Here is a 12,023-nt window from a genome sequence, read left to right as displayed (position 1 = left end):
TCTAGCTATGTGGCTGTAAGGTGCACACCACTCTTAAACAACAATGAAGGCCACCGATTACTATTTATTTCTCATGCATTAGCTACTATTAGTATTAATTAGTATTGTTTTTACGTACCTTTTTGACAAAATTTCTGATTTCTCTGAATTTTCAATAGACAGGATGAAAAGGTTAATAAACCAGGTCAGTGAGTATTGGTACATGGGATCGATGTTAGCTAAATCAGCAATAGAAAAAAACAGGATGGAGGAATGAATGGCAATAGGTCGATAGCCCATGCGGGTGGCATCAATCTTTTTCTCCGTCTCTTCCGCTACTTCCTGCTTTTGAGAAATCTCATTAGCCAAAGCCTTGGAGGAAGATAATATCTTAATGGCAGTTTCATCTTCTAATATATTGCCTTCCGAAGATGAAAGAACTTCTAAAATCTTGTCTTCTATTTCTTTTAACTGCCTGGAATAAAACAATTCTCTCAGAAGAAATCATTAAAAATCACTTCATGTATATGTTCTTTCATAAGAAACAAAGAGCTTGTAACCTTAAGAAATGCATCACATTGTGACAAATATCCAAAACGGTGATGCTGTATAATTAATTTCTTATCTTGCAAAATGTCAAAAAGAGTACTGCTCCACTTCTCTTTCTAATGATCATTTATGTGGTAACTAGAGAGAGAGATGGCAAGCCCATCTACTCTGCCATTAAGAATCTCAGCCCCCAATGAACGGAAAGTATCACTCCATTTATTTTCTGAAATTTTTCATGACTTCTAGAGCATTACCCTTTTTACCTATGATATAGATACTACAAGCAGAAAATGGAATGCAACATATTCATTCAGACTATGCTCCAGTGAAAACAGGTAACCTCAGTTACATAATGAATACTGAAACTTTTGCGCTAAAACTTCATTGAATAGTTGAAAATATATTGCTTTGACTTGTGGCAGGCCTCTGAATTCTTCCAATGCCTAAGAACTTGTATGTAAAAATATACTCTGCAATGCAACTTTCCAAATTAACATAGAGACTCTGTAATACCATATATTTTCCACTTAAGTCTTTCCATTCAATGCACCTATTAAACCTAACAAAGTAGATCTTTAAAATGTACTTTAATTGATTCTAAGTGATCTTGAAACAAGTAAGAATAATTCTGTGTTTTATAACATTTAAAACCTTTTGTTTTCAGCTCCTTGTAATATCAAGGCTTGCTTTTCTTCTTCAAGGTCTGGCCTTTCTCGTGCCACCACAATTCCCAAAAGCTGATCTTGCATTCCCTCTGAAGTGATCATGAAGTTTAATAGTGTCACCTGTAAATGAAAGAGTACACAACAATTGCATCATTATTTCTGTTGAGAAAGCCTCAATAGAGAAAGCCTCTGCTTACACACTTCAAATTCTGATCTTAAAACTGACTCTATTTACCATGGTAGTATGTGTGAAAAGTGGAATTTGTAGAGATGGTGATTAAGGGTATAGGCAAACTGGATTGTTGGATTAAAAACCCACTGAAGTTTCTCATGGTCATAAATGTAATACTTCAGAGGGTTTTGTTTGGTGATCAATTTATTCTTATTTCAAATTGGTCCAATTTCTGACTACCTTTTAATCCCCAAATCAATTAGAATCAGGCTGGAGGCCATCCTTCATATTGGCTGGACTAGCTGACTTATGTTTTAAGGATCCCAGTGGTGTCAAAAAGCAAAGGAGATCTTACAAAGCGATGAGAGAAAAAAGAACAATTACTTGTCATAAGTATATACAGTATTCACAATATGACAATCATATTACGTATTATAACGATATATACAATAATATAATCATATTACAACATAGCATATATTATGTTGCATTATATCATCATATTAAAACATGATACTCAGCCACTACTATGAACTAAGGAATATACAGTTCGACAGTGTCCATCAAGATGCAGTCTGCTAACCCTGCTTCATCCCGGTGCCTAACGGCTCTTACAGGCAGGTCTCACTCTGTTGCCCACAACTTAAAATACTACCCCTCTGAGAGTCCGCCTGCCGATGCAGGGGACACGGGTTTGTGCCCCGGCCCGGGAAGATCCCACATGCCGCGGAGCGGCTGGGACCGTGAGCCATGGCCGCTGAGCCTGCGTGTCTGGAGCCTGTGCTCCGCAACGGGAGAGGCCGCAACAGTGAGAGGCCCGCGTACTGCAAAAAAAAAAAAAAAAAAAAAAAAAACAAAACTCCCCCTCCTGAGTCTTTCCCATAAGTGGGAAAGTAATCATGCTTAGGTCTCTCTTTTTAAAAAGCAAAAAACAAATCATCCACACAATCCCTTTCAGCTACTGAACCATCTCCCTTTGTGCCTTCATAACTATATAACTGAAAATGTTACTTGTATATGCTTTCTGTCTCTGCCTCATTTCATTCCTCAGCCCTCTACAATCTGCTCTCACTCCTGCCTCCACATACCTATCAATACACACAGCAATAAACTGCAGAAACTTTCTGGCTCTGGTCACCAATGAACCGATAAACACCCGACCTTGGCTTAAGCTGACCTCCCCCGCCCACCTGCTTTTTTAAGCCTCTATTTTGCAGTCTGCCTGCCCTCACGTCTTGAATTAAGGTCTGCACCTATGTCTTGAGCATCACTTCCCATTCCTCCCCCATTCCTCCCTTTCACGTGCCTTTCACTGTAGCTAAGCTGAACTGATTGTGAAATCTCAGACACACACTATGAAACATCTGCACGTGCTTCAGCCCTGACTGACGAATGGGAGAACTTGGGTCTCCCCATCTTCCCTGGTAAGAGAATATTTCCTCTTCGTGAATGGGGTAACTTTGTTTGTGTGAGAAATTTCCTACCTGTGGTCAGGAAGTATGAAACAGCTCCTTGCTGTACCCTTGTGAAGGCAACACCCTCCTCTGCCCAAACCCAGGCACCTTCTCCATGGTGGTGTCCTCGGGTTAAACCGTTCCCCCTGGCTTGCCCCATGGCAGGCCTTGAATACCACTAAATGTGATTACATAGGCATAATCATAAATTTATATGGAATAATAAGCAACAATTCTTGAAACTGAGCAATTAAAAATGACTCAGTGTTGTTATGCAATTCTCTACTGCTCTGGCCTTTATTCATGGGAAAATTATCATTAATGTTTTCAAGACATTTTTCCTGTTGGCATGAGAAACCAAGTGCACAGGTTACACTCGCTTTACTCTCCAAGCCATTGTCACAGTGCTTAGGGAAATGTATGTTTTACAACCTTTACCTCAGGCACAAAGAGGTATTCATTCATATTCCATTAATGTTAGATGTTCTGAGATCAAGATTTTGCAAATCTAGCCATTTGCTCACAAATAAACATTTAAAATCATACAAATATGATTTCATAATTTTATTTTCATTTAGATTCAAAAGAACTATAGCAGCACAATACCATCCCTTGGGTACTTTTGAAAGCAAAAGGTACATAAAAGATCCTAAAAATAAGATCAAGAGGAAATATTTTAATTTGTAAATGAAGGCAAGTAACCGCCTCACTATGTTTTCTAATCCCTGTTTAATCAATCCCAGCAATTAAAAATAATGAAGCAATAAGACATTCTAGGGATCTAAAGGATTTCAATACTGAATCATAAAATAGTTTCCTCTCCACAGTGGTTGATTTATGACTTCTACTATAACTAATTATTAGTGTACATAAATTAGTATTTATGTCATTTGTGATATTTTCATAAATTTTAATGAAAAGTAAAAAAGGTTTTCCATGCGATTTATTAAAAATTTTTTTGGTAACGCAGCTTTGGGATTTATTTTCTTTTATATGTCATTCTTTTTCACATATATTTAAAAGTTAAATAATAGTACTAATAGTTAACTCTCATAACACTATTGCTGGGCCTTACTGTCAGCATTTTACATAGATTATTTAGTCTTCACATCACTCTATGAGATAGACATTTATTATTCCCATTTTATAGACTAGGGAACTGAGGCACAGAGAGGTTAAATAACATGGCCAAAGTCACACAACTGGCAAGTGACAGAGCTGGGATTTGAACCAAGGGAGTCTGGCTCTAGAATCCATGCTCTTAACTACTAGCAGATACTGCCTCTCCTAATAGGTGAACACATGACCCAATTTTTAGGTGTTTAGAAAACATGTTTATTTTAATTAACTGAAAACAGTCGCTAAGAATGTTCATATTTTAACACCGTGTCTTTCAAACTAAGCTCAAGGGTCACCCCACCTTCCTCCAGTCTTCCTGACTTCCCTAAAGGTCCAGTCTAAAGTGTGTCCCCTATGTCTTCTGAGTTCCTCTATGTCTTCCTAGTCATAAATACTGTCACTTGACATACAGCTTATTTACAGTGTAAGCCTCTCGAGAGCAGGGACCATGAGTATTCACCTTGGAGGGTAGGAATTATGTCATCTTAGTGCCTCCTCTGTCTCTACAGAGAGATGCCCATGTTAATTTAAATATTTCTAATGAAGGACAGTATTTGGACCCTCTGGATAAATCTTACCTCTATATGTTTCTTTCAAAATCGGAATATTTCTTAATGTTCCCTCGTCCTAGCTTCTATAAATGAAAACTATACTTCCCTTCCTCATTCACTCATTCTAAAAACATTTATCAAACATTTATCAAACATTTATCAAGTGCCAACCAGGGCTAAGAATTGGGAATAAAAAATGGACTAACCTCCAGAAGCTTGGTTACAAGTCAACGTCTCAAGTCATTTTATGAACTAACTTTACTTTTTATTTATTTATTTTTTTTGCGGTACGCGGGCCTCTCACTGCTGTGGCCTCCCCCATTGCGGAGTACAGACTCCGGACGCACAGGCTCAGCGGCCATGGCTCACGGGCCCAGCCGCTCCGCGGCACGTGGGATATTCCCGGACCGGGGCACGAACCTGTGTCCCCTGCATCGGCAGGCGGACTCGCAACCACTGTGCCACCAGGGAAGCCCTAACTTTACTTTGTAAAGGAATTTTTAGTATTTTAAAAGAACGAGTGATCTAAAACAGTTCCTTTAAGTAACTATATAAAATCAGATAGCAGCAACCTTATTCTGAGAAAGAAGAATGGAGTTCTGTTCCTGAATTCCCATTCTAAGAATTAGCATATTATCATTTATTACAAAGGAAAAATGTGCATATATGTCATCTATTTTTAACAATGCAAATCTAAGAATAATATCACTTGCAGAAATTAGATTCTCATGGTCTTTTTTCACTGCATACTGAAGGCTCCGTTATTACTTGCATGCACATACAAAAGCAACATTTGGAAATTATTATAGCAATTTCAGGAAATGCCAAACAAGGACAAAATCCATTTTACTTAGGAAGACCTGTTTTTCTCATGGCTCAGGAGGAAAATTCAGCCATTAATTGTAAAATCTGGTAAAGAAACATTTGTTTTAGATACTGGCCTTTACTGAAGTTTCAGGAAGATAATGAGGATTTCTTAGCTTGGTAGTAATATAGAAGCGGAAGTCTGGTGAATACTCAATGGTAGAGTCCCCAAGTCGGATACAAGTACTCCCACCCTGCTTAAAGGTCTGTTTTAGTAGAAGAGGTTCCAGGATTGGATCTAGTTCTTCTCCAACATTTTCTAGCAACACTGGAATAAAGTCAGAAAAATATTTCATGTTATTTTAAATACTGACTGTAAACCTTCAACCCTCCAAATCCTTTCAGCCTTCTAAATTGCTGTTTCTAGTTACGCATAAAACTATTTTTGTCTTCTGAGTATAAAGAAATGATGCCATACCATCATGAAAAATTCCACAAATGACAAATGCCGGAGAGAGTGTGGAGAAAAGGGAACCCTCCTTGTAAACTGGTGCTGCAGCCACTATGGAGAACAGTATGCAGGTTCCTCAAAAAACTAAAAATAGAGTTGCCATATGATCCTGCAATCCCACTCCTGGGCATATATCCAGAGAAAACTCTTAATTTGGAAAGACACATGCACCCCATCGTTCACTGCAGCACTATTTACAATAGCCAAGACATGGAAACAACCTAAATTGTCCATCAACAGATGAATGGATAAAGGTGTGGTACATATACACAATGAAATACTACTCAGCCATAAAAAGTGAAATGCCACTTGCAGCAACATGCGTGGACCTAGAGATTATCATGCTAAGTGAAGTAAGTCAGAAAGACAAATACCGTATGATATCACTTATATGTGGAATCTAAAATATGACACAAATGAACTTATCTACGAAACAGAAACAGACTCATAGACATAGAGAACAGACTTGTGGTTGCCAGTGGGGAGGTGGGTGGGGAGGGATGGATTGGGAGTTTGGGATTAGCAGATGCAAACTGGTATATATAGAATGGATAAACCACAAGGTCCTACTGCATAGCACAGGGAACCATTATATTCAATATCCTGCGATAAACCATAATGGAAAAGAACATGAAAAAGAATGTGTGTGTAGATATATATCTGAATCACCTGGCTGTATAGTAGAAATTAACACAACCTTGTAAATCAACCATACTTCAATAAAATAAATTTTAAAAATAAATAAATAAAATAAAATGGGTAATTGCCAAAAGAAATAATTTTAAAAAGAAATGATGCCATAAAAATAAATGGATGTATGTGGAAAGGGCTTCATTGGTGGGGCTATCTGGTCATCCTGCCTGCTTCCATAGTCTTAGTCAGAGTGCTACTCAGGACTCCCCCGCTCCCGGCTCTGGGATTCACTATATGCCTAAGTATGATGGCAGTGAGGTATAAGACACCAGAGAAAAAGCATTTCTAGTTGTAGTTATTTAAATGGTTATTATATTTTTTAATTACAAAAGTAACTCACACTTACTGTAGAACATGTGGAAAATATAGAGAAAAAATAAAGAAGTGTTGAATTAATTAAACAAGGAGGCCATTAGACTGAGACAGCTGTAAGGTGTGGTAGCTTACATAAGTAAACCAAAATTTAAGCCTCAAGATTATGAAATCAAAACACGAAGGACAACCAATCACAAGCAGCCAAACAGGCTTTAAACTGTAGTCAAATAGTTTCCTTTCTTTGCTTCCTTACTTTTTCTGTACAGTATACATCTTTCCCCAGCTCCTGTCGGAGGGACGCTCCTTATCACTTTTGGTTTGGCACCGCCTGGTTTAAATGGATTTTTGCTCAAACTCTCAAAATTTTTGATATGCCTCACTTTCAACAGATGAAACTGAAAAACAACCTCTAGTCATATTTTCTTAATCTTTCCCTCCCCAAAATATTTTACATAATTTATTCATAGTATATATAACTTGATAGAAAAATGACATAAAACTACATATGAATTTAAATATCTTTCTTTTCAGTATTTTTTATTATTTTTTTTGCAGTACACGGGCCTCTCACTGTTGTGGCCTCTCCCGTTGTGGAGCACAGGCTCCGGATGCGCAGACTCAGCGGCCATGGCTCACGGGCCTAGCCTCTCCGCGGCATGTGGGATCTTCCCGGACCAGGGCATGAACCCGTGTCCCCTGCGTCAGCTGGCGGACTCTCAACCACTGCGCCACCCGGGAAGCCCAGTATTTTTTATTTATCTTTTTCTATACACAGTTGAGACTAAACAATATATCTAATTTCATATCCTAATTATTTTGTTTGACATTATAGCATAAATATTTTCCCATGTTACTAAAAAAAAAACAATAAACATGCTTTTAATTACTGCATAATAGTCTATAATATTAATGTTCTCTCATTTTTAACCAACACTCCATTATTAGATATTTGGATTGTTTCCTGTTCTCAAGATTATAGGTAGCACTGTCTACAAAATCTTTGTGTTATACAGTATTTTCTTATGATAGCATTCTAGAAAGGGAATCCCAGATCAAAGACCAGTGACATTGCTAAGGTACTTGATACATTTGCCAAATTGAAGTCTTACATTTTGGTGTTTGGGGTGCTACCATAGCCAAACTCGAATCATGGCATTTTGTAGGAGTCCCTCAAGGGACGGGATGTGCCCTCTGGATGGGAAATCAGCAGCTCAGGGCATTGGGATGACAGGTATTTGGATCTCTGTTGCAGCACTTCTTCCCACAGGTTACTCCTGGCTAAATAAAGTCCTAAAATTGTCTTGTCAATTTCCTTCACTGCTGAGACTTTAACAAAAACAGGTATGTCAGATGATTTTTAAATTCATTATAATTTTCTGCTTGAATAAAATGATTATTTTTCATGGGTAAATAATATGAGTGCATTATAGTATATTAAATACATTAATCTATTATTTAGATTGTTCCCATTTTTCCAACTGTTAATACTGCAGTGAACATCTTTTTGAATAAACCCCTGTGTTCATCTCTGATCACTTAACCAGGCTGGAGTCCTAGAAGTGCAATTAATGGTCAACAGTTACAAACATTTTAAAGGTTTTTTTATATTGCCAAATTACTTTCCCGAAAGGCTGTAGAGGTTTCAGAGTTGCAATAAGCACTCACTCTGCTGTTTTTAAACCTGTTTTTATATAATATCACTGTACTTACGAACACTAGGCGTCATGTTGGCATTTTATTTTGTCATTATCCTCACAACTTTAAAAAGCATCAGGGGACTTCCCTGGTGGTGCAGTGGTTAAGAATCCACCTGCCAATGCAGGGGACATGGGATTGAGCCCTGGTCTGAGAAGATCCCACATGTAGCGAAGCAACTAAGCCCGTGCGCCACAACTACTGAGCCTGCGCTCTAGAGCCCGTGTGCCACAGCTACTGAGCCCACATGCCATAACTACTGAAGCCTGCGCACCTAGAGCCCGTGCTCTGCAACAGGAGAAGCCTCTGTAGTGAGAAGCCTGTGCACAGCAATGAAGAGTAGCCCCTGCTCTCCGCAATTAGTGAAAGTCCGCACGTAGCAACGAAGACCCAACACAGCCAAAAATAAAAGAATAAATTAATTAATTTAAAAAATCTATCAAATATTATTACCCCAGTTTTACAGATGAGGAAACTGAAGCAAGGCGACTGTAGTAAAATTTTCAGTTAAATCATCTCGTGAATGACAAAGCAGGAACTCGAACTAAGCAATCTGGCTCCTTACACAGCTCTCTTAACCACTGTGTGATACTGCCAGCATTAAATGTTATATTCATGACTTTTACAATTTGATAGGTAAAAAATATTGTTAAAATCTGTATTTTGGGCTTGATGTTTTAGGTGCTCTTTGGCTAATTATACTTTTTCTTCTAGAAACTGTATGCTAAAATATTTGCCCATTTTCCTATCGTGGGGCATGTTTTCACCATTAGGTTCAGCGGCAAGTGATTAAAAAACCCCAAATAACAGTGACACGAACAAGAAGGAATTTATATCTCACGTAAAGAGGAGCCTGAGGTAATCTGTCCAAGACTGGAAGGACAGTGTGTCTAAACTGTCAGAGATCCAAGTTCCTGCCATCTTGCTGCTTCACCATTTTTGGCATACAGCTTTACCTCTTTGGCCAAAAGAGCCTTTCAGAGAACATGCACATTGCAGCCATCAGAAAAAAAAAGAAGAAACAGAAAAGGAAGAAGTATCCTTTAGGGATACTTTCTGGGGATCACAAATGGCACTTCCACTTACATCTTGATGGCCAGACCACAGTCACATGATGACAGAAGTTAGGAAATGCATTCCTTTACTCTGAATTCAATGTGCCCAGGTAAACACAGGGGGTGCTAATAGTAAGGAGATGAGAACAGTTATTAGGGAACACTGGGCACCAACTGTCACAATGTGCTAGTTTTTTAAACTTTATTTGTATTTTTTTAATATTGTTGATATTCTCTCTTAAGTTTCTTTTATATAATGTTTCTTGGATTAAATTATAAATTTGTAGAGTCAAATCTATTATTCTTTTCCTTTTGTATCTTTTTCCATTGTGTACTTTCTTAGAAAGTTCTTTCCCATCAAAGACAACTTATTCCCCTATGTTTTCTTTTAGCATTTATGTCTCCTCTTTTTTTCTTTCATATTTAACTCTTTAATTCATCTGGAGCACATTTTGATGTAAGATGAGACTATGACTTGATATGCTTTTTCACAAAACCAATTTTTGCAGCACCATTTGCTGAATGAACTATCATTTTCCATTGTTTTATAACGCTTACCTTCTAATGCATTAAAGGCTTACACGTATCAATATTAGAGTTTATTCCAGAACAGTTAATTCCAAATTTACTCTTCTTGTGAATTTTTATTGCCTCTGTACTTTCTTCTAGGCTAACTTTAGAAGTAATAACTAGTATTATTTCTAAAACGTTTATTTCTGAAAGTGTTGATATCTTCACAACATTTAGTTTTCCTATCAGTGAAAAAATGATGTCTTACTCAAGTCTTTTTTGTGTGTGTGAAATTTTCTCATTTTTTTCACTATGCATTGTTAAAGTCATTCTAAGTTTTTGTTTTAGATAGCTTTTCAGTTAATTCTTTTTGGTTTTCTAGATGAAATATATTATCTACAAGTATGATAATATTGTTTCCTCTTTACAAATATTATAGCACCCTCATTGAAAAGAACTTTCCTAATAATGTTAAACAATAATAGTGATAATAGATATCAATTTCTCATTTTTATTTTTACATGATCAGACTTTTAAAATCTATTAATTTGCTAGTGTTATGGACTGAAATTCTGTTTATGAAATATTATAACATATAAGTTTTGTTTAATTGCCTCAACTTTTATTAACAATTTCTGCATAAAATCTAATATTTAAATTATTCTTTACTAAAAAATGATATACAATTTCATCCCTTATTCTCCCTAAATTGTTTTAGTTTCACAACGAATTAAGAATGTCTACATTAATATGTATAAATGTCTTTTCTCAAAGCTAAAATATACACTATAAAACTTAAGTATTACAGACTTGATTCTTTTCCCTAAAAGTGAAAATTTATTTCCTCACCAGTAGAATAAAGTCTTAAGCCTGTTAGGAAAGATTTCTATAGCATCCAGATTTCAAAGAAATATGTTCTCAGCATTGAGTATTTACTGTATTATAAGCCTTACTGGAAAAGCAAAAGTATTCTAAGCTTGAAAACAGAAAAAAGCAAAAACAAAAAAACCCAAAATCCATATATACATGAATTACCCAGAATGCTCTCCTTAATTTATTGACCCTACTTTTGATTTCTTTTACTTTTAATTAAATCAAAGTATGTTTCAGGTTAAAATACAGGAGAAAATTTATGAGACAGCCTTCTCTTCATATTTCTATCATCAAAGTTAACAGTATGCTGGTTTATGTAAAAACCTCCTTTCTCATTCCCAAAAGCCAGCCCATCACAGTATTTGCAAACCTTGTGGGAAGCCAAGACTGGGAATCCAAACACATGGCTGCTAATGCCTTTGAGTAAGGCAGATCATCTTGCTCAAAGCAGTTGTTCTTAGCAACAAAGAGAAACAAGTATTCTTTTCATATTTCTTTTGCATTTAGGACATTAACTGATATCAGTTTTTTAATTATGAATTATCTACATTATCCTATGTTAGACTTCAGATTAATAGGAAAAAATCTGCATAGTATGTTCAGCTGTGCAGCATATTGTATTCAAAGTAGATTAATCAATTACTGGGTACCCTCAAAGAGCTGGAGTTGAGAAACATTTATGTACACAATAGAAATCTGTAAAAACCATAGAAACCTGTACAAGCTTCAGTGCTGGCAGTTCATCGGAGAGGTTAAGAGAGATGTCACAGAAAAAGGTGTTTGAGCCTCATCTTAAAGGGTGAAATTTAAAGTAATTCACCAAATGGATGGAAGAGCACAGACGAAAGCTAAGAGATGAGAAACAACCCCATGTTGTTATATGTACTGCCTGCCCCCGTGTATCCTGTACTCCCATCTAATCCTCACCCCACGTGTAATCTCTGTCTTGCTCTTTAAACCAATAAGCTCCAAGACAGCAGAGATCAAGTCTGTCTGCGCGTGCTCTGTTTTCAGTGGCACATGCTAGTTGCAAAATAAATATTTGTTACGTGAATGAATAATGAACAAAGAAATGAGC

At 36.8% G+C, this 12,023-nt stretch overlaps 1 protein-coding gene across 1 annotated transcript in view; it reads right to left on the bottom strand.

Annotated features, from left to right (window-relative positions):
* The window catches only part of DNAH7 (dynein axonemal heavy chain 7), a 243,722-nt gene that overhangs the window by 56,330 nt on the left and 175,369 nt on the right, over positions 1-12,023 (bottom strand). The window contains exons 48-50 of the mRNA XM_019939243.3: positions 5,431-5,621; positions 1,180-1,313; positions 119-454 (exon numbers count right to left, since the gene is read on the bottom strand). Coding sequence (XP_019794802.2) covers positions 119-454; positions 1,180-1,313; positions 5,431-5,621 — 661 coding nt within the window. The remainder of the gene's footprint in view (positions 1-118; positions 455-1,179; positions 1,314-5,430; positions 5,622-12,023) is intronic.

The sequence above is a fragment of the Tursiops truncatus genome, chromosome 7 (assembly GCF_011762595.2).
Source record: "Tursiops truncatus isolate mTurTru1 chromosome 7, mTurTru1.mat.Y, whole genome shotgun sequence".
In the NCBI taxonomy this organism is placed as follows: Eukaryota; Metazoa; Chordata; class Mammalia; order Artiodactyla; family Delphinidae; genus Tursiops; species Tursiops truncatus.
The sequence above is the reverse complement of the archived record's forward strand: the minus strand, read 5'-3'. Positions and strand labels throughout refer to the sequence as shown.